General features: G+C 43.4%; 1 protein-coding gene across 1 annotated transcript in view; it reads left to right on the top strand.

Annotated features, from left to right (window-relative positions):
* The window catches only part of RASAL2 (RAS protein activator like 2), a 122,718-nt gene that overhangs the window by 10,467 nt on the left and 88,485 nt on the right, over positions 1-23,766 (top strand). Inside the window, exons 2-3 of the mRNA XM_086617151.1 lie at positions 13,296-13,423; positions 22,408-22,534. Of these exons, the coding sequence (XP_086473277.1) occupies positions 13,296-13,423; positions 22,408-22,534 (255 nt within the window). The remainder of the gene's footprint in view (positions 1-13,295; positions 13,424-22,407; positions 22,535-23,766) is intronic.

The following is a 23,766-nucleotide window of genomic DNA, read 5'->3' on the forward strand; positions in this document are numbered from 1 at the left end:
ATCTGTAATGTCTCATTTGTCTTTGGATACCCAACAGCCTTCGCTTTGTTTGTTCAGAGACGAGCAAACACGAAGCTGAATGTACCTTTCAATGATCAGTGTAAATCAGCGTGAAAAATGGAGATCATTATAAAATGTACACACACATATGTATTTAGCAAGGTTTACTGGATTGATTGCTCCTAAACCTAGAGCTTGACTCCTCTTACGTGCAGAGAATTCACAAAGAGGCAGTCGTAGCCCAGGGACAGTGAAGTGTGGTCACTGATGGATAAAATAAAATTCAAGCCTGTTTGCATTTTAATGGGTTTTAATCACTTGAGACTTTGGGAAAATAAAAATAGATTAATTTTTTATATTTTTTTTTTTTTTCATCATCGTGTCTGATTGCTTCAGGGCTAGCAAAACTGGTCCCAGGTACCAAGACATCATTGTCAGTTCTCATCCTGTTGTTAAGAGGCTTTTACGAAGACAAGGGATGCACACGATCATCATTAGTCACCGAGAGCGGAACAGATAGTACTGGTCTGTAGTGTGGCAAGGAAAGCAGAGCTTAAAGTTTTTGGCAAAGTAGTAAGGAGGAAATGAACAAGATGCCATGCATGGTTTTTATCGCCAGAGATTTACAAAAATAAGTTTGACATCCGTGAGGGGTTGGTTGGGGGTAGGGTACCACCCAGCTCTAACAATGCGGAAGCAGCACCGGCTGTCTTTAACAAACTCAAACTCTTGAAAAAAGGGAGTTGTTCCTTAATCTTTCACTCTTTGGTGCTGCCTCTCATCTGTTTGTCATTTCTGCTGCCTGTGACAAGTCCTTCATGCATATTTTAAATGTTCTTGCTTTGTACTGCTGGCGTGGAGTAGCTCTGCCAGATCCACCGCTCGCTGCCGCATCATTCACGCTTTATCTATCAGCTGCTGCTTGTTTCATCTGGATCTCGATTCCCTGTGCGATAACATTGGGGTAGAATTGATCCCTCAACCCGCAGAAAGAATTTTTGTTCAAGAACACCATTGCAAAGACAGCCAAGAAGGATATTTTGTGATAATACTGTCACTTAAAAATAGAGGGGAAGGGGGAGAAGGTAGCGTGGAGGATGTTTAAAATGCCAAGATATTTTATAATGGGCAGAAAACAGAGAAGCTCAAGTTTTTTGCCCCATATTTTCTTTTGTTATATCACTAAGTGGATGTTTGTGACTGTTTATACTCTGATTTCGTGTGTGCTTTGAAATCTCATTGTACTCGGTGGTGGAAAATTGGCTGCTTCAGTAAAGGCATGTTAAGGACAGCTATCTACAGTAGCTGGAAGGAAATGCTTCTCAAATGTATTGTCCAAGTTGGTTCTAGTTAGTAGTCTCTTGGGTATGTGAACTTTCCTTGCCTTCTCCACCCATCTTCTGGCAGCAAACAGAATTCTTAGTATTTTGATTTAGAAATAAATTAATAAAAATCTGGGCTGCCTCTGTAAAGTGTGTCCCAACAGGAGTGAAATGAATTTCAGTAATAACTCATAAAATCACTTCTGTGGCTTGATTATTCCTACTGGGAGAGGAACCCCACAAAATAGCAATGTTAAAACAAATCTCTTCAAACGGGATGAAAATTATTATATTTATGTAAAGATTTTCCTCTCCCTTTCCTCTCAGTCTGGTTGGATTTACTGTTACAAAATGCAGTTGTGCAGCGGGACTACTAATTAGATGTTATCAGGCCTGTTTCTGCAAGGTTGTGACCTATAAATTTCTGTTTAGCGTTGCTGTAGGAGAGACATTTTCTCTCCAGCGGCTATTTATCCTTATTGGGTTCATTTGTTCTCCTTCTAGGATTTTGGAGAGGAGCACCTGTGGCTTTACCCTTCCAATAGAAGGGGGGTTTGGGGGCTGTGGGGGCTTTGTGGTGTTGTTTTGCAAAACATATGGTAAGGAAAACATTTGGGAACACGTGCGTGTTTGCGCTTAGGGGATTTGTGGCATTGCCACTAAGCATCAGATAAATCACGTTTTAAAAAGACAAACAGTGTAGCAAATAATGAAAGGTTTACTCCTCACAAGCTTTCGATTTTACAGGTGTTGGGGAACGTAGGAGGAGTAAGGAGGAAAAACTAAGTAGTTGTGGGCTCTGGGGTGGAGGGTGTTTGAGGTGAGGATGTGGGCTTGCCTTTATTTTTCATAGCTGAGCTTACTGGAGAGAGAAGGAAGCATATTAAGTAGAGGGAAAACCCAGTTGAAGAATACCTGAAATACTGCACCCTAGCTACAGATCCTTTTAATTAGCTAGCCCATCATCAAAGGATACATTAATCATGCTTATTTAGGTTTTCCAAAAGCACAGTAAACCTGCTCCACCTGTTTTGGTGGTATCTCGGGAGCCTTGATCTCAGCATGGCTAAGATGTCCAAACGGAGCTGACCTACAAGAATGAATTTCCCGTGACACAATGTTTGCTCAGCATTTGCAATTTCTCTGCCCAGGCACTGTTATTTCTTCCCATGTTGCCTCTTCCTTTCCCACTTATTTTCGTTGAACATCATATAGAAGAAAGAAATCACCTTCTATATTCTGAAATTTAAGAACAGAATTGAGCTTTCATTTGCAAATATTTAGATCATGTGGCAATAAGGAGACCGAAGTGCTCTGAGTCAGAAGGCTCCTGAGCCTTCATCTGAGCCAGCAGCTCAGTGTCCTGCCTTGATCAAATTGCTGATGTCCTCTTTATGCTTAACCAAAGTGGATTTTTCTCCTGAAGCCAACTTTCCCTCCCTATAAACAGGTACGATAGCTGGGTTAAATTACAAAGGGAAACGACCTCATACAGCCTTTAACTAAAGGTTAAAGGGTAGAGCTGATAAAAGAGGTATTACAGGTCGTTACCTCACTGTACTGGATTAGATATGGGATTCAGATTATTTGCAATAAGATATCTTTTTGCATAAATCTGAATATGGCTCAGAATCCCCATTGCATTTATGTAAGATCCAGTCTCCTTCCTTTAAAGTTCTGTGTTTGAACCATCTTTAAAGGATGAAAAAAGTCCAGTCCTTTGTATAGTAGCATTGCATTCCTGAAACGCACAAAGACTTTTTGGACGTTGGGGAGAAAAAAAGGAATGAAGAGCATTCTGGTGCTTTTGTGTGGAGTTTTGTTTTTAAGTAGGTCAAATCAACGAATCAGTGTGTAATAGCTGGTTCCAGGTTCTTCTGAAAACATTTTGAAGATGCCAGAAGGAAGCAGAGTGGGTCTTTTTAAATAGCATGGGGAATACTGGAGGGCTTCTTTTACATTATATTTGAATCCCTTGAGGTGGTCCCTTACTAAGTCATTTGTTTTAAGTGGTTAAAATAAGAAAGCTAAGTTTAGCCTGTGTGCCTGAATGACCTGGATAATATGTAAAAAACAAGCACGTCATTGTAGTAGATTTTAGTGTCCTGTGAACTCTCCCTTCAACAAGGGAAATGAACTCATCTGAGACATCAGTGATGGTCACAACTTCTATATTCTCTTTTCCCAAAAGTCTGAGACAAAAAAAACCCTAAACCCCAAAGAAGCACCTAATTACTTACGTGTATTTTCAGGTTTCAAGAAACGTTCAGGTTGGAAACAGCTGAAAGAGTCCAGCAGCAGCAGGCTGTGCAGTGACGGCAGGGTGACCGAGCATTTGAAACTCTGAGGGATGGGAGAGCATCACGTAAAGCTTTGTGACTTTTTTCTTTTTTGTTCTTTGTTTTCCCTTTATTCTCCTCTCTCATCATGAAAACCACCACACACGAGGAGGGTTGTTTTTTGAGACCACAGAGGCTGTGTTTCTGTAGAGGTGTAGGTTTAAGGGAAGGGGAATTCAGCAATCCTGCCATTGCTCTGAGAAACTGAGTTTATGGGCTGAGATTGTTCAGATCAGTGACGGTGAATATATCCATTTTCTTGAAGGGAAGCCAAAGATGGAAGTTCCTAAAAGAAACAACCTGCACAGTGTCATTCAAACTGCACGTGAAAGCCTGAAAAACGGTGGTTTTGTTTTTCAGTTGTTCATCTTGAACTTGTGGTCACCATCTCATCACCTTGTCTGTTCCTGTGGCTCGTTCTTGTCTCCACAGAAATGCTTCTCTGCCTGTGCTCTTCTCATACTTCCCTCCTTGGCAGAAGAAGGCAAAAAGGTCTTGCCCTTTTGAAACTGGTCTGTGACGGATGTCACTGGATGGTGCCTCCTTGGCAAGGGCAGGGGGTAAGGCTGTCTGTGGGGACAGAACCTTTGGTAACGGTGCTTGTGCCGAGATCCGTGCGCTGCTTGTGGTACACGTAGGTTTAGTCTTGACCACAAGTACACTAAGTACATTTTTGTGCACCCAAAACATCTGCAGGAACTGAGCAGAGTTTGCTTTTAAATCATTGGTTGTTTTGGGGTTCTTTCACAGCTGCCCTAGGCCAAGGTCCATTTTAAGTTCGGGATACTTTTCCTCTAGGCTTCTTCCTGCACTGCTGCAAGGAATAAAGAATTAAGAGGGAACAGCCCAGTCTGGATGCTCAGTGCTGAAGAGGCTGTAAGATGGAGATTAGGGATTGGTGAGAGCAAGCATTACAGAGGAAAGAACAGGAGGAAGGGTACAGAGCTGGGTAAGAAAAGGCCCATGCATAATTTAAGAGGAAAAACCTGCGGATTTTTTTCTCCCACAAATAATTAACTTTTCTGCTGTTCTCCATTTTCCACTTCCTAAACCTTTCACGAAAGCCTCTCCTTGCTTTGGGGAGAAGTGTCACTTGAGAATCTTCTCAGAACTTGGCAGCTGTGTAATAGGGGCATGTAATCTTTTATAATCCTCTCTACAGGTTTGTAATAACCAGTTCTGTTTTGAGATTCCAAAGCGTTTCGTAGGCCAAGTGGGAGAATTTAACTGAGAGAGAAAAAATGTACTTAATATTCCGGAGCAAAGACGAGTGGTCCTGGGCAGGCAACGAGGACGGCATAAGAAGGAAGGAAAACCTGCTTAGTGTTGTAGGAAGGGTCACAGCACTGGCTTTGTTATTTGAAATCCTAGATATCCTGGGAACCACATTGGTTTTGACACAGATAGCAGCTTCTGTCGCGGTGATGTCATGAGATTTACTAGGCGGCACAAAGAGCTGCTTGTTCACCGGCGGGAGGCTGGGCTGTGCGCGGAGCACACCTGCCTTTTTGGGAAGGTCCCCACCTTGATCAGGTCGTGTTTTCTGGTTCCACTCGTTGGAGCCACGGAGCGTGCAGGCGATGGCGTGATTTGAGGTCGCTGGCACCAATCCCTTCGAGAAGGTGCTGATGTCTCCTGAGAGACGCGTCTTTCACGCCGTCTCTCGTGAACCTGGCTGGGTACGGACCATGGGAACAGGGATGGGGAGAGAGGCGCAGCGGAGGGAAGCGAGGATCGGTTACCCCGTGTGAGTTTAGCAGTCGGCTGTGCGGGGCGTAAGAAGCTTAGAGGAGCTCAGCGGTGTCGAAGCTAATTGGCAGCTTTAAACTGCTATTAAGACCTCCCACACCTTTTGCTCAAAGAAGCTGCACGGTGACAGCGAGCCAGTGCAACTTTCTGCTTTCTAATCAGAATTACCCTGCCAGGCTGATTTAGGCTATATGCCTAATTTTTGCTTCTGCTGCTAGCTCCTTAGCTCTCGTTTTTTAGGACTTTGCGAGAAAGCTTGAGACCGTTGGCACGCTCAGCATCTGCTCGCTAAGCTACTCGTAAGATTTTAAGACTTGCGGTTTCTTTTTTGGACCGACTCCATGATTTTCCCTTTTTGAAAAGAAAACCTCGGTGAAACTGCTCGCATGGTTGTGGCCTAACTGAATTTGTGCTCTCGAGCTTCCGCAGGGGGTTTGGGTACCGGGGAACAGTGAACCCTTTTAGCAAATATTGGGGGCTGAGGTGGGTAGATGCGTTAGCACAGGTCTTGGGAAAGGTTTGGTTTTTGAATTTCATGTGTTACGGGGAAATGAGAGGAGGAGTCTTGGCGATCTCTACCGTAGTCTCAGCCTTGGTGTGGAAACTGCTGCGCTTTCGATAGGCGAAGTGACGTCGCAAGCGTAGGGCGGATGTACTGACTCGGGACCAAGTTAAATTGGCAGAGCCGTCTGGGAGCCCAGCTGGGGGAGCGAGCCTGCTGTACCTTCCTCGCTGCTGGCCGTCTCTTGTACAAACAAGTCAAATCTCTCCTAGGGAAGGAATGAAGGGGTGGGAGTGATGTCAGCGACGGAGAGGAGAGGCAGCAAGCGCTCATCCTTCTGGGAGATGCCAGGTTGGTTGAACACTAGCGTTCTGTATTTTGTCTCCTGCTGGTCGCAAAGGAGTCAGCCCGTGGCTGGCTATTAGGTGTTCATTCATCTGATGGCTTAGCCCTTCCCACATAAAAATCGCTCCTTACACTTTTTATGCAGATAATCTGTAGGAAATTCAAGAATCTGGCTCGTAGCTCTGGCCTAGTGGACAAAACATTGATGCCTGCTCTTCCAACTTTAAAGGTTAGTCTTGCTTTCCTCCGTGTTGAGACGAGACTGCTGAGCGGAAAGGTGACTCTTCACCCACCCCGTCACAGATCTCATCAAAGCTTTCCAGCAGCTGGTGGAAAAAAGTTATGCCTTTATCTGTTTGCTGAAGACAGGCACAGTCCTTGTTCAGAGAAGGAAAAAAATCCTCAAAACCTTATCCTTAAATAATGAGCAGCAGATACCTTCGGACTTCTCATCTCTAAATTTTAAGAGATTCCTTCACCCAGAGTTGGCATACTGATGCTAGGGAAATGGAAGCAGACTCAGTAAGTGTAAAAATTGCCAAAGTGATGTTTCTGTGAGAGTAGAGGGGACGAAAACTGCACCTGACTGAAGTTTTTACTTGAATCTGTCTGTGGCGTATGAGGTTCTCCACTGGGATAATGGAAAACTAGTTTTTAGACAGTGCGTGATCACTTCTGCTCAGTAAAAGAGTAGTGGAGAGTTAATTGGTTAAATTGGCAAGATTGGTCCATACTAGAAAATTCAAAGATCTTGTGAAGAATTTGTGTTGTAGTGCCAAATGTGTTGGAATCCGAGAAAGTCATGGCACTGGTCATGGCTTCTGCCAGCTTCTAAAATACCATTTTCACCTACTTAAAACTTTTTTGGCTTTATTCTGTGTAGAATGGATTTTCCAGGTAGCGTTTTGCCTGTAACCAGTTGGTGTGAGAGCTTTTGAGATCACTGAAATCTGATGGTTTGATTGAGCTTTCTTCACCTCCTACCCACAATATTAGGTTTCCATAGAAGAATCCGGTTATCATTGCATGCAGCTGCCGGACGAGAGCAACTGGATTCGGCCAAATCGAGGGCTAGTCGTTGCACGCGTAATGAAGGTTGTTGAGTGTGGCTATTAAATATAACAGGAAGAATTCACACTAGATACTTACCTCTGTAATAACATCCTACATAAATAGCATGCCTCTCATCTCAAAGGATCTGCTCATGCTTTCTACACTTAAAATAACATCTGCTTCACCAGAGAGATCTGTTGCTGACCATGAAAATGTAGGTGCCTCTTAACTGGAATGGAGCTGTGCCATACTGGGATTTAGAAGGGCAAGTGAGTAGTGCTGTATCTCACAGTAGCTGCACGAAGCTTCCTAGAAAACCTACAACTATTGCCCGTGTTGTGATTTCAAATTAAATGGCAGATTAATGGTTTTTTTTATATAATGTGTACTGTTCATATCTCGAAGTGTGTTGTGATTCAGAGAAGAATTAATCAACCCTAAAAGCGTCGTCTTTTCTCTATAGCATGTGAGTCTGAGTTGCCACACACACTATGCGATGGATTTTCGTTATCGTATTATATGGTTAGTCATGAGCGTTGTATGTTCTGTGCCGGGACGTTGTGGTGGCTGTCTGTACAACCTTGGATGTTGAGCATTCCTTCCTTCTCCCAAGGGAATTTGTGCATCGCGATAGGTTTTCTTCGAGCGGTTGTTTCTGGTAGTGCCTTTCTGCAGTCCTGCTTGGGTCAGAAACCATTGTGTATGGCTGGGAGTTGCTTTGAGAAGTAAGAAATGTAAACAAAAGCTATATATATCGGCATGAGAGAAAGTGGAAGTCGTCTTGATTGTGCTTTTCCTAGCAGACCCTCAGTAACTGACCTCTGTCGTCATCTGCTCTGTGTCACTGTTGAGAGATTGTCCCTCTTCTATCTGAGCCAGGGCTGCTCCAATGCCTGTGCCTGCTCTCCGGGCAGCGGCGCTTGAATTCTCTTCTGTTTTAATTCCAGATCCAGCAGATCTTCATCTGAGCGTCACACAGCTGTCTGAAATAGTTGCATACATACACACACAGCTGTATGTCCCATAACTGTGCTATTGCTGTTTATTTTCACTCCCATTAGTGACCTCTTCAGCGGAAATCCTGCCTTGTTACAAGACACAGGTTTAAGGGAACGAAACATGTTGAGACTCTGTGTATTTCCCTTCCTGCTTTATCTTTCCCTTGAATCATGAGCTTCATCAGCTTTTGAAGACCGTGTAAGTCTACTAAAGGAATTTTAATTGCTCTTTGTCTTTGAAGCTCCATGTCAATAGTAAGGCTTGTTTCACCTTCTGTTCAACGGCTTGATAAAGGTTCAAACTGATGTTATTTGAATTGGACTGCATGCTCGTGCACAGCTGGGTAGGTTGGGGTACTGACAAGCTCTCAGACAACAGCACTTACCTAGAGTTCTCTGAGTCCTGTCTCTATGGTAAGTACATAAAACACCATGGAAACATTGACACTGGGCAAGCAGACCTGTTGTCAAAAGGTGTTAGGACTCCTACTAATCTCTCTTCAGGGGAAAAAAAAATCCCCCCTCCGTACAAACTTGGCCGCTACATTAGTTACTCAGCTGCTTGGCAGCCCTTTATTGGAAATACTAGGAACAGAATATGAACCCTAATAAAGTTGATGAAAATTTGGCAAGAACTTCAGTAAGCCCTTGATTTCACCATAGGAAGAGTGTGGTTCAAAAAAGGAGCTTTGACACATGCCAGGGGTGCTCTTGTCATCACTGGGACGGAGGTTTATTTCTTTGCTTTTATTGATGGTAGGTAGAGAGTACTTTCTGGCAAAGAGGCTGAACGCATGAATTTACCTTTAATGTAATTTTGTTGGCCTGATTTCTGCTACTTTTGTCCTCTTCACTAGCTCTGAAGAGAAGATGCTTCTCTTCTGGTTGTAGAACAGCTGTTGGGGACTAAATGACACTGCAACGCCTGTCATCTCTTAGAAATAATTTTCTGATTCTGCCCATTGCCTGCTTTTTGGAAAGTATTCTCCACTTGTGAATACATTTGGAATTTAAAAAAAAATAAAAAAATTGTTACGTACTTGCAATGGAAGATTCAGAAATGTTCCCATTCGATAGCACTAGTACTGCTCCCTAAATACTAATAAACTGCCATCAGTTTTCATAAAACATCTTACCTTTTCTGTGGGGATCAACTTGGCACCACCTGCTTCTTTCCCTGTTCCCTCGCCCTGCACCAGTCAACACTTTTTTTATTATGTGGTTATGGCATAACTGTTCCTTTTCTTTTTTCCCTCCTTTTTTTTTTAAAAACAAGCTCTGTACTTAAAGAATAATAAGGTACAAGTTGTCACTTGGCCAAGAGAAAGGGAGCTTCGTGGATATTTATAACAGGCCTAATGGCATTTCAGAGCCCTGAGGAAAAACAACGCAGTTTCCAATCTTCAGCTCTGTCGGATGTGGCAGGCGGGCAGTGATGCTCTTCTCAGTTCAGCAGGGGAGGATGTACTGAGAAAGGGATTTTTTCCAAGCTGTTACTTAACTGATATTAGCATTTGAAGCCACATAAGGCATGACCTTTAATCCTCTGTGTAGACTAACTGATCTGCTTTCTTGAATGCCTCATTGTAATGATGCAGAATGGAAAGGATTGCATCAGACCAGAGAAAGAAATCTTCTGTCGCCAGAACTTGCATGTTTAGGTGTGTGGCTGCGTGAGCCCATCCCACACGTCACATCTGCAAACTCGGAGCTTTCAGATGCATCTCCCTGATCTCTCCTCCAACTCCTGTCCCAAATTACATGCATCAGCCACCGTCCCAAGCACAAGCCTTCCTGTACGAGCTGGTAGATAGTAGCCCCAAAGCGAGAAAGGACAATCTTGACTTTTGGTCTTTCCCAAAAGTTTAAGTGGTCCTAGTTACACATGGACTTCTTTCCCATTCATTTCCATAGCAATTCAAACAGTGGTGGTAAATTAGTCTTATGGGGCATTAGTGGAAGCGGTCGGTGGGTTTTATTACATTCACGTGAAAAGTTGGAGCCAAGAATGTAAAATGAAAACTGAAGATGAAGAATACTGGAAAGCAGAACAGGGTTTGTGAAGCGACCGAGTGTATATGTGATACTGTGTAAAGTCCCAGAGATTCTTCAGTCTAAACTGGTAACATACTTCAGAATAAGTTTTGAAGTTACAGCTGTTGGTGAGAGGCTCTGAAGAGGTTGGCCACGCAGAAGGGCTTGCTGAGAAATAATTCAAATAGGTGGGACAAACGCACCAAGGCGACACTGCGGTGTTTGTTGCAGTGAGTTTTCTTGTAACATCTGGTTTGCGAGGTGGGCTTGGAGCGTCAGCCTTGGGGAGAGGGCTGGAATTAACGGGATACGATACACCAGAAGACCAGCTCACAACTGCCCCTCTTTGAAGAGAGTGCTTGGTCAGCCTGTGGGGCTGGTGGGGCTGCGTCCCGACGTGTGTTCAAAAGGATACCAATACAAACGCAAAATATTAATGCTGTGATGTTCTCTAGTGGTGATTGACAGCTCCAGACATGGAGATGGCATGTTACTTTGCCAGCAGCCTTGTGGAAAGCTGTTCTGACGTAGCCAACCCACTTGGCAGCAGAGCCGTGGCTGGCCTGCAGCGCCTGATGACTCAGTTAAGTCCTGGAGTTGTTATTGCAGTGGAAGAAGTCGTTCTGTTCTTTTAATTCCTTTGTGCAGCCTGTAGATCAGTTGGATGGTATCCTGCCAAGGTCTGTAGTTAGTAGAAATTATAATGCAAAAGTCTTTTGGGGCTGGGCGAGTCGTGACTGTAGATTGTGTGTTGGAGCTCGTTGTCCAAGAAGGGTTTTCTTTTACCATGAGGAAGTCTACCAGCAGTTCAAAATAGGGTTTACTTAGTGATGGCTCAACGTAGCAGCTGGAGGCACTCTCTCACTGCTAGCCCACCTACATGAACACCCCTTCATCCTTTCTTCCCCTTGGTGATTTGTCATGTGCTTTCATTACCTGAGAAACTAGATGCCCAGAACTCTGGTCTTCACATTTCTGTTGCTCACTTGTGCTAGGAGCCCACGCCTTCATCCTTCACGCTTATCTTCCTTCTGTCAGCCCATTGCTCATAGGTTTGTCTTGCTTAGATGTGGGTAGGGTTCATGTGCCACTGTTTGGGAAACCAAGGTCTAAGCAGGAGAAACAGTGGTTTTATTTGGCATCTGATTAGGTTTTTGGTTGGACACCACGGTAAATGTGAGTTGAAGTTGTGCCACATATCTACCTGGAGGGTTAATGTCTGTAAGATGGACAAATACGTAACTTGTGAGGAAGTCTGTTGGGCTCCCGGAGTTGGCACAAATGCACTTTTGCTTCACAGAGATTGTGGTGGTTTCCCTTAATTATGCTTACACCTGGGTTTTGGGCAATATCAAGAGACACAGCGTTGCTTGTCGCTATTGGAAGCTGAGCTTTGGTAGGAAAGGTGACGGTGTGGGGCCTGATTGTGAACCTCGGCTTCTTCCCTGAATTCTCTCAACTGAAATTAAGGGAGCAAAGGTGCATTTCTTGGTTATTCAGAGCAGTCAGAGCCATGAGATCCTCTTCGTTTTCTTGCTTAAAGGTATCAGATTGCCTGTTTCAAGCATTCTTCTGAATGATCACAAAAATCCCAATGCAACACGAGGTTGAACTAGGTACTGAAAGCCGTCTTTCGAGTTAATTCTCCAACTTTAGAAAGTTGACACGTTCCTTTCAGTATGGAGGCAAAGTTGCTATGATACGCAGGAAAAGAGCGTGAAGATGTTGCAGCTTTTTAAGGATTAGGTGGGATTTGGCATACACAGGGTCTGCAAGGGAGTGGAGTCAGTCGGAAGGATTCCTTACTCAACCTTTACTGCTTGTGTTTGAACTCGAACTCTTCGTTGCAGCTGGGAAGGTGCTGGGTGCTTGAGGATCCACTGGCCTCTAGTGGTGAAGCTGGGTGGGAGCTAGACGGAGCATCTGAGCTGAGCTCCGTGCGAGCACTGGGTTAGCATGCCTGCTAAAAGCAAGCTCTGTAAAGATTTTTTTTTTTTTTTTTAAATAAGTTGACTGCACACTTGAATTCCTAGGGCAGCCTTCTTTGCACCCAGTCTGCTCGTAGCACTGGTGGCGTACCTTGCTGCTCCCTGGCTTCCTCTCCTTTTGAACTTGGCTGCTTGGCAGTGGAATCTGACTGTCTGCTGCATTTCTTCATGTGCTTTCCTTTCCCAGTCTGGGAGAAAACTTCTCAGTAGGGAGAGGCACCATGTGATATGTAGCTCAAGCCTGTGAGACTTAAGGGAAATTGAATTTAAAGTAAATTTTAAAAGATCAGCACTGAGAGCCAGACAAGTTGGATTTTGGTTTGGTTTGTTTTTTGGGGAGGAGGATTCTGGTTTTTCTTTGGTTTTGTTAATATAATGGCTGTGGCTAAATGGAAATGCTGGAAGACTCTTACCTGTCACAGTTTAATCAAATAGCTTCCCTACGAAAAGATGCTAGTAAGCCCTTCTCTATTAAATGCCCATCCCTTTGAATTTTTTCCTCCCTTCTTTAAGCCTGCCTTCCTTGATCTGCATCTTCCTTCCTATGACTCTCTATCCTTAGTCTCAAATAATGTCATTTATTAAGATTTAGGGTACTTCCAGAGTCCTACCCATTTAACCACATTTTTGAGAAGGGAGTGGAGGGAAGATGAAGTTTGCATAAGAGCTCTCGGTATTTTCTTTTGATTATGTTTCAGTCTTTGACAAAGACGTTTATATTCATCTCAGGTGTTGCCATTTTTCTAAGTCACGCTATGGATAAATAAGTATTCACAGTGTGCCTTACGTAGTGTTCCACATGGGTGCCCCCCAGGATTGGCGTTTTGTCTTTTAATATGCCGAAACAGGCACCGCTGAGTACGGATTGCAATTTTGGTTTGCTTCTAGCTGCAGAGCAGCAGAAGCGAAGACGGTGGTTAGTGACACGTGCTAATGATTCTGGTGATGTGGTTTTCTGTTTGCAGATGTGAAAGGACCACCTACGCACCGGCTGTCCTGTGGCCAGTCCCCCTACACTGAAACGACAACATGGGAGAGGAAATACTGCATCCTGACCGACAGCCAGCTGGTGCTGCTCAACAGGGAGAAAGAGGTGAGAGAGACTCACGTTGGCCACTCAAGATTTACTTCTTGGCCTTTACTGGTAAAATGGGAAGGCAACTTTTTTCATCTCGCCTTTATTTTGTTCACAAGTCCAGTGAAAGGGGGGAAACGGGGAACTAACCTATCCTGCCTATGGACAGCATGGTGTGCACAGTTGTAATCCAGCTGGCCTAGATGCTGATTGCATGGAAGAGGTGACAGCAAACTGTGTGCATCTAAAATTCCCTCCTGGAGGTTTATAGACTGCGTTTAAGTCTGCCACTACATCTTCCTATGTTATTGCTGTTTTTAATGGTAGTTAAAGCCACCACAGCTATGTAAACCTACCTCTTCACATCAGTGCAGACATGAAGGGAAGAGAAAGTGCAGTAAAGGTAGGGAAGAATGGGTTTGTTTGTATCTCTATTGGAGTGCTGGGCAGAGAAGGTGTGTGCAACCTTCACACTGTACAGTCATCCTTCCTGCAGTCACAAGGTAAATCAATTGAGGCAAAGGTTTGCCCTCTCTCTTGCTAAATGCAGCAAGGAAGATTGGGTGACCCTTGGCATGGATGCTGAAAGCTATTGCAACCATCTTTGCTTTAATTATAAAATTACTCTGTGTGTGTGTGTGTATATATAGCACTTGGCATTGTGCCTTGCCGTGAAGGTAATGTCAATATAGTTAAAGAATAGACATGGCTTGGTTGATTGAAACACTGAACAAACAAATGCTGATAAGTCTCTTATCCTGGACTACGCCATGATATGTTTTTACTTGTGATACTTGGTGTCTACAGACTGTCACAAATACATGAGCTATAGAAGTGTTGGATAATGGTGCTGGTTTGTTTGTTTGATTAATTATTCTGCTAGAAATTTACCCTGTCTAAAAAAAAAACAAACAAATGGGAGGAGCTATAAAATAGTAATGTTTTCAAATTACTGAAATAGATTTTATTCCATATAAATGCCTGTAAATTTGAGTCTAATACTGTGGTTTACTACATTTAGAGATTACCTGAATTTTTACTTTTTTTCTGGATTCTTTTGAAGCTTCTGTGTATGATTGTGTACAGGCTAAGAGTGTGAGACCTGTTTCTGGCATAGCACTAAGTGTTACTCATCTTCAGCTATGACCAGGTTTATTTACAAGGCCTGAAATATTTCCTTGCCTAGGGAGCAGGAGGAAATGGTTTAGAGAAGGACTTGAGTTATTGGAAGGGAACAACCTCGATGCTAATGTGTAGGAGAGGTGATCGCACGCAGGGAAAATGGAAGGCCTGTATCACAGTGTTTGTTTACTCTGTAATTCTTTTTCTAGTCTGACAGGACTGTCACCTAAGGAGTTAAAGTATATAGTGAAGAAACTTAAGAACATGTGAGAATTATTCCTAAAACTTTACTATACCAGCACAGCTGGGCTAAAAGGATGCGTCTCATTAAAGAAATGTAATTGTGAACAACACTGGCTCATATCACAAATGATTACCTGAAGGTGGTAATCATGCACTTACAGATTCTTAATTTCTCCTACCACGTACAGTTAAAAGCATTTTACTGGGAATAAGATGAGTCTTTTGCTTAGATCCTGAGGAGTAAATATGGGAAGGCTGATGTATCACTGATGTATTAAGTCATTATATACTGTGTTTAAATAAATACACTCTGTTTTTTGTCAGAAGCTGGAGAAATTCTTTATCAGGCTATACAAAGCCTGGGTTTTAAGTATAGCAGTTACCCCACAAAAATCGAGCAGTAGAGTAAGTCTTTGCAGCGTGCTCTTAAAGGAGCTTACCCGCATTATCACGATGAGAAGTAGCTTGTTTTGGGAAATGCTGGATGCAGATGGGCCAAGCAGACGTGCCTTTGGTGCAGGTGTGACTCCGCATGCTGACAGCGCGATTTGGTTCAGAAGCTGGTAGCTGGAGTCAGATTTGCCATTCTGATTTGCAAGTAATTTGGGACTACTGTAAGTGAAAGGAAAGAGGGAACTCCTTACAGAGTCATGAGTACCTTGTAGGAAAATAAAAGGTTGTTTTCATCTAGCTTGAGTCTGTGCACATGGCAGGGTACATAGGAGCCCTTACAAAGAGTAGAACTGCGAGTTAAGAGAGATGCACAGAGCTGATACTCTGGATTTGCAGCTTCTTCTAATCTTTCTGAACTAGAAGTATCCTTACTAGCTTTCATGAAAAAGGAAAGGGGAGGCGACTCAGTTAAATTTTACTTGGCAAGTCGTTCAGAGTTGAAAGAGCCTCTATGAAATGTGATCTAGAAGTAAGAGTGAACAAAGAAAGGCCTTAGGCAGCCACGGGGAGAGATGTTTGGGAAGAGCATAGTGATTGAAAAGTATGTAGGAGGGGAACTGAAAAAAGCCCATGAGTGGGACCACAGTTACGGGGAGCCCAAGGAAAAGACCACGTCAATGAGGAAGAGGGAGGTTACTTAAAGAGGAGAATTGAAGCTTATGTTTAGAGTCAAATTACTGGAAAGGTGATGCTGGAGGAGTTTTTTTGTTAACCCAAAAGGAGGTGAGATAGAGAACAGGTTGCTGAAGAAGGACGGGTTCCCGCTCTGAAGATGGAAACTGCTGATAGAGTGGGAAGGTCAGAATTTCTTTGGACTGCTGAAGAGGATCTGAAAAACAACGTGAGGGACAGAATGATACCCATCAGTAAGGGGGTGGGTGTGGGGGAAGAAGGAAGAGATGTTAGCAGCAGCGTGCCCTTGCAGCCGAGAGCCAGCCCTTGCATCACCTCAAGGCTGGTGTAATGTGAAATCTGTAAGTCTGAAGCATCTCATTTCATCCTCTGTGCATCTGCTTTGTTACTTCGTGGAATAAAAGTCCAAGAAGCTTAGCCTGTGTGAAACTGAAAGGGAACAGAAATGTTTGATGTTTATAATGCTTTGTAGAATCATTCTGCAAATATGTATGTCAAAGCCGAAGAGCAGGGAAACATCACAAAATGCAAACGGGTAAATGAAAGATGTCTTAATGGTTTCAGGTATAATGCTAAGTTTAGTCTCTTTCAGTTAATGCTGTTAAAATACAGTGTTATGAATTGCACAGATTTTTAAGACTGAGGGAACAGTGTGGAAATAAATATAGTAGTGAGAAAACTTTTTTTCTTGTAACATCCCACCAGTACAGATTTATTGTCAAGGCAGTTTGGATAGAATATGTGCAAGAGAGATTTTGCGCTGTGAAAGCACAAGAGTAGGTTGGAAATCGGAGAAATTTCAAGGTACAACTTGATCCAGAAATATCTGTAATTACTTAGACAAAAATAGCCTGGTGTCACCCAGTGTAGAAAAATATTAATTGTGGTGTAGAAAAATATTAATTGCTTGACACCTTGTCAGCTTTGTAAAATGAAAATAGGTGAGACTGAAGAATGAACGTTATTAACGAAGGGAAGAGAGCGATGCCCAAAAAGTAACAAGAAAGAAAATGAATCCCTGTAGGGACGTGAGAGACAACTTAGGAGTCATGAGTGACAGGAGATGGGCAATTACTACGACATACCACGGTGTGGTAATATCCAGCAGCAGCTTCCAAGACTAGGAGGACAGGTTTAGATTGATTCACTTACAAATCAGAGGGCTTTTTTTCTATGTGGAAAGCAGTTTCCCACTGTCAGGAAGGTGTAGATATTTTCGTCTTTGTGGAGCCTGTTCCATAGGGCAAGAGCTGTGAGGGCACAGTAAGAATATCTGCAAAATCAGCGTCATTCAAACAGGGAAAGGGAATGAGTTAGTGGTTCTGGAGAGTGGTTTCGGATAGATAATCCATTGCACAGCACTTCTCGTGAGGGATGTGACAAACGGCTGCATCTGGTTTCGAGCTGCTTTTTAGTCAGTCGTTGTCTGTAACTTGGCTGCTGTCCTGCAGAATCTTTTAATTTTGTGTTCAGCTGGAAATCAAGATGAAGAACACCCGTCACTGTGTTAAACTCTTCCTTTTTCCTCCCTGCACCCGAAACCTCAACTTTCTTCTTGGACTTAGAGGTGTTTTTAATCGGGAGCAAAGAGTAGTAAAGACCTACATTCGCTGTGACGAGATCTGCTACTTACTGGTGCTGGTGACAAAGGCCAGCAGCAGGACATCTCAGATGTATTTTCCTACTCTTCCATCTCCTGTGACTGACACCAGCAGCGGAGCGACAGCAGTGATCCCAAGGGAAAATGGCAAGAGCAAACACGGATGCATGGGGCCCCAGGGGAGGTTCTTCAGAAACACACACTGCCATTCTCAAAAGACTTGTCATGTTGATATTTTACACCAAATATGTTTTAACTGTAAATAGGAGTTTGTCAAAGCTGAACCAAATCATAAGAAAAGATTTGCTTCAATTCCCAGATGAATTTGATTATTTATTTTCCACAAACACAAAAGAAATGTTTGGCAACATTTTTAAAGTGGATTTTTATGTCGAAATTTTAGCCAGCTTCTAACTTTCTTGAGGAAGGTAGACATTAAAATGAATTATTGAACTGTTTTGTTGACATGATTCCAAACTTCCTGACTATTAGTTCAGAAGAGGTTGCATGTTCTCAAGTTTTTGTCTGGAATCAGTCTTCCCAATCTTGAAAATCAGTCTGCAATGAAGAAACTTTTTCCCTACTTTTTTTTTTTTTTTAAAGAGCTAGCTCAGTTTGCCTTTAACAGACATTAAATACTTGTAAAGCTCTTGTTGCTGCTTCTTCTGAAATCTCATCATCACCAAACTACTAGAAATCCCAAATACAGGCTTTTTATACTTAAAAAGCATGTTCAGTGGCAGATGAGCTGTGATGCTGTTAGTTTAGCATCCAAACTCTGAACCCGGCCTTGTTAAACTGTGGAATTTGCCAGTGAATCGTGGCCTATGATCAAAATTGTCAAGATTGCCAAAATTATCAGCATTTGGACTGTCCCTACATACCTCCTTGTCCCAGAGTTACACTGCTCAGAGTCCACGTTGGCTCAGGGATGGACAATTCCCAGGTTGGTGAAGTCTCAGCAGGGCAAAGAACAGGATAACAAAGCTGGATAGGGGGGAGGGGGGGGAGCTGAAAGCTTAAATTACCATTAGAGTCCTGATCCTGCAAGACTTTGTCGTTCTCTTCCACCCTTTGCCAAACTGCTTCCTGGAGCGGCAGGGGCTGGAGGAGGGTCGGGGAGGTTGCAGGTGTCTGGCTTGGTGTTCACATGGTATTTGGGGGTGCGTTTGTTTCGGTGCCACCCGACCTGGGAATCCGTGTGACCTATGAGAGAGCAGTTTATATCCCTGTTTAGTAACATGTCCAGCCCAGAGGGATGTGGAGCTGCTGACCGAGCTGGTTTTTGCATCTTCATGAAGCTGTATTTTTAAGAGCAGGCTGATCTTGTGATAAGCAATAAATACTGGTCCTGCAGCCTTGGAGTTAGTTTTTTTTTTTTTTGTCGATATAGACTGAGACTATGGTTTAGGAGCAGTGTTACTTAAAATAACACAGCACTTTCAAATCAGGCTTAAGGAGGGATCTTTTTTAGATCTTTTGCTACTTTCATCTTGTCTGTGAAATTGTGGGATGTTTGTATATTCTCTGGTGTAGATCAAGCTATGTAGCATTAAAATGTTGTTCCTTATACAGTTTCTAGAATTATTGAGTGAAATAAACAGCATCAGGGTTTTCTCAAGCCACTATAAATACACTAACAAAAGCAGTCTCTTGCTGGTGTGGATTGTACTGCACTAGATGAACGTAGCTACACCGATGAACCTTTTTCTTTTTTTTTTTAATTTTTTCTTATTGTGCAGCCTAACCATGTTTTTCTAGTCTGGACAAAAGGCTAAGTGACCCAGAATTAGGACCTGAGCTCTCAGTCTTCCTGTTAATGGCTCAGTTCCTCTTTGAAGATAAATCCTATCTCTGGTATGCAGAAGTAGATTTGTTTTTGACACCGACTCCGGTGTGCTGCAGCCTGTTTGCTTTTCCCAAGGACACAAAGGACAGCGTGGCCTCAATCACCATTCTCGTCCTTGCCCTCGGCAGCAAGTCAGTACAATCCGTAGCATCCTCTTGGCTGTCATCGCTGTTCTTATATACGCTGTTCTCGGGGTGGTAGTAGTGCTTTTCTCCATGTCAGTGGATTAAAAGAATGTTTCTGTCATCCCATGTCCGAAAGCACACACAGATACCGAAGAGGTATACTTGAAAGAAAAGGGAATATACTCATTTTTCAGGTGAAAAGGTCTAATTGTGGAGAAATCTACCCTGCAGGAGCTGTATTGGTGTAGAGCTAGCAGTTAGATGTAGGTGCAACAAGTTCACTGAGGAAGGAGGATCACAGGGTGGTAGCTGGATGCGCTTAAGGTGTGTTGAAGCAGCTGTGTGGTATGACTGGTAATAGCTGTTTTGGAAATTGAGCTTGCAGCATCCCATCAAGAAATGCTCTGAAGGAAATTAGGAGAGGCAGAAGAGGTGGTGGAGTGTTTAGAAGGGAATAAGAGTAAATGGAGCCTCCAGATGAAGGCTGAAAATCTAATATGGGGTCTTGATTGAATGAATGTGGCATAAACTAACAAAATTACTCTCTGTTTAACTTCCTCATGTGGTCTCGCACTGAGGTCGTTCAGCAAAGGAACTGCTGTAAAAATTTACCAGCAAAGAAAGTAGCCTTAACAGAATAACCACTAGGGATTTGGGAAACTTGTTTTGAAAAATGAGCACTGTTTGAAGGAGACAAGTAGACGAGCGTAGTAATAAATAGCATTAAAAAATGACCTTAAGAGAATGCTAAGTGCCTAAAAGTCAGGAAATACCAGAACTGGTTTGTGAGAGCCATTGTAGTGCAGCCTGGTTTTAAAATAGTACAGTATCTTGTACATCTTTTACAACCTTCAGTCCAAATGAATAATATCTTTTTGTTTGCTATTAATACTTGATTCTCAGAGATGGTTGAAGATATGGAAGGATAAGCAGCACAGGAAATATGGTAGGAGCCTCTATTTCTTTAGCTGCAAGCTGTCTTTTATGTAGCTATATGAAGATAAATCACCATATTGCACGTATTGCAGTTGTACTGTCGAAGTCAATGTCCTCATCAAAAGCCCACTGAGATGTTCTGGGGACTGAGGGGTTGTGCCTGCCTCCAGCCCCTGGGTGCTGCATCTCTCCCTCATCCCCGGGGCTTCTTCCAACTGTTGAATATATGGACTTAAGGTTCCCGGATATGGTGAAAGACACCAGACCAACAGCTTTAGGGATAAACAGTTTGTCTCTAAATGATGTTGCGGTAGCAAATACAGATCAGGGGTACGATTATGTGGGTTGTTACAACATGAAAAACAGTAGCTCAGTATCACGATTATCCAGGTCGAAATGACAGCAAATCCAGTGATTCACCAATACTGAATTAATCTTAATATATGAGCGTTCAAAGACCTGCAAAACCATGGTCCTGGCCATGATTATCATGCAGGCCAGCAGGAAGCAGGGCATGGCTTCCTCAGACAAGCAACTCGGACCAGCCAGCAGGCTCAGGGAATTCCCAGTTCCTCCATTAGGTTGTCTTCTTGTTGAGATGTGGAAGCACAATCTGGACTTGTTAATCAACCATCACATCCCACCTTTGGCCCCACTCTGTACCAGATCTTTGAGGCACATGGGGCCCAAGAATACTGTAGAAGGCAGTACTGGCCCCAGGAGCCCACCCATTGGTGGACTCAGTCAAGGAAATGGTGGTTACCATGGATCCAAGAACCTAGGTAACTATGATACAGTCTCCACCTTTGGTGACCAGCCTTTCACCAGCTTGAAGGATCTTTGCTGTCTTTTGTCTTCTGAATTTCTTCAAAACAATATGTTCTTCTGAAAGGTAGAGTGAAGGATGTCTTGCTGGGGCTGGAAGTGATGTCTTCCATCTCTGCGAAGGATATTTTCTGCGGGTGTGCGTGACCTGGATTGCACCTCTGGCGAAGAGGTAGTTGTCTGAAGTTTTTGTCTGTCTGCCTTTCTACATGTGAAGTAACTGATGCTTGAATTAATCCCGTGCTGATCATGTAAACAAAATCGGGATGCACAACAGGCTCTGCAGAAATTCATAAAGTAGTCGGGTCCTTTTCCTTCTCCGAATCCCTTTGTACGTCTTTTGGGATTGGATTAGGAGTACATCAGACTCCTTCCTTGTAGTGCTGTTGGACAAACAAACTGGATCACTTAGGCTCTTTTAGAGCCCTTGGCTGTTGTCTAAATGCCCTGCAGCTGTAGCCATAGGTTGCATAATTTACCACTTTTTTCCAGTATAAGCACCTCTCTAGCAAAATGTAGGCATCCAGGCAGGTGTTTAAAGGCAAGGCTGGGGGGAGCAGACCTTGGGGGGTGAAGTTCTACCAAAACTTCGGAAGAGAAACAAGATCTTTATGCGTTCAGTACTTTTAAAGAGAATTAGTGTACAGAATTTTATTACTATGAAATAGTGAGGACCCCAAACCTTTCTTAGAGCCTTCTGAGGTCCTGCTTTTAGGATGAGTTTGACTTAATCATAGAAGATATCCGCTGAATACATGCTGAGACAGCAAAAATGCTTTTGTAATCTCAAAGTTTTGCGTGTAGCCATCTGACCAGCAGCCTCTGCCTGACTTTCCTAGCGTGGAAGTGGGCAAAGCTGGGTGGCAACAGGTCCGGCTTTGGAGAACCAGTTTCGAAAGGCAGGCCTGCTTCGTTAGTCAGATGGGACGGTTCTGTTGTGACTTGATACCTCTGGAGCGCAGGTTGTTGCACACTTGCGTGCAGCCCTCTCCGGGCTGCCTGTGCACTAACGCTCCGCGCTGCTGCAACGCTTTCCCGGAGAGCCTCAGGAATTTTGTGGTAAGGCCAGGCATACCAAACTATACCTGAAAGTTATCATCAGATGAGTAGAAAATTAAGTTCTTACCAAGATGGCCTATTAACAGCGTGGCCCAGTGGCAAATTAACAGCTGTGGAGATATATATATATATTTTTTTTTTTTTTTTTTTTGTACAGGTGCCTATCGATGGGATCCAGGAGCCACAGGCAGATGCTACCAAAGGCCGCTGCCTGCGCCGGACGGTGAGCGTCCCCTCCGAGGGCCAATTCCCCGAGTACCCACCAGAGGGGGCCGCCAAACTGGGTAAGGCAAAGCCTTGGCTGCAACAAATTGGTTTTAATTTATAGCTGCACGCTGTGTCAGACGGCACTGCTTCCCGGGCAGCATCCTTGCAAAGGAGCCTGGTGAGGCGGGTACTTTCATAGGGAGGTGGTGGTGGAGGTCGCACGACCGCGGCGGCGTTTTTAAATACCGGCCAGCAAAATGACATCCAAACACCAGGATTTATCCAAACGTCAGTGAGGTTATTACAGGGTACCAGAGGAGCTGGGCTGTTGCTGCAGATGAGAAGGTTTGTAGCTGTGTTTGTAAAATTACTAGGCAGCCTTGGGATTTACAAGTGAGAGCTGCTGAATGCAGGTCAATAGGAATGTAGCTTTTGCAGATAGCTCTAAGTGGTTCCCACTGGTTTTTAGAACTGTTACGTGGTTGTGTTTTACCTCACTTTGAGTCTCTCTGGAATTTCCTTTGCTTCATATTTTCATAACAAGTACTGGATAACAGGTTTTTCTATAACTTAACTTCATTATCTGTTCAGGGTGCAGTTCCTAAAAGACCCAGCCAACTGCCTGCTGCTGTTGGCTGTAATTATACGTGTTGAAACCTAGGGAAAGCAAAAGAAAAGGCAGGTATTAAAAATGACAGACAAAAGCTCTGTTGCAGTAGTTTCCCAAGTCCAGATTTGGCCCAGTTCTCCCTCTTTATTCCACCCCACCTGTGGTTGCATAAAGAACATCATTGCAACTCTTTCCAGATGAAAGGAAGAGTGAAGTGAGACAGCAACCACACACACAAGTGGACTCTTCTTTCTATTCCCAACCTGTGCAAGAAGCTTTCCTTGGCATAGGCTGATGGGATCTAGGAGCAATTCTTCCTTAGTTCAGCTGTGACAAATACTGATCCTGGGAGAGACTGAACTGTGAGGAAAAAAGTAACATGCATCTCTAAACAGTAATGCAGCTTTGATAATGTTGTCAAAGGTGAGGTATTGTCATTTCACAGGCTCAGCTGTTTTTTATGACAAAGAATTTTATTCAGTGAGTGTGTTGCACACAAGTCATTAAAATCCCACTCCTCTACATAGTTAATTAACGTACTGCAACTGTAGTACTTATTTATTTGTCCTTGCCAATAGCACTACTTAACTCTTCCGTATTTGAGGAAGGCAGATAGGGTTCTTTTTTTTGGATTTGTTTGATTCCTGGATTAAAAGTCTGAAAAGAAATGGGACAGGTTGGGCATTTAGGAAGGAAAAC

The sequence above is a fragment of the Tauraco erythrolophus genome, chromosome 10 (assembly GCF_009769465.1).
Source record: "Tauraco erythrolophus isolate bTauEry1 chromosome 10, bTauEry1.pri, whole genome shotgun sequence".
In the NCBI taxonomy this organism is placed as follows: Eukaryota; Metazoa; Chordata; class Aves; order Musophagiformes; family Musophagidae; genus Tauraco; species Tauraco erythrolophus.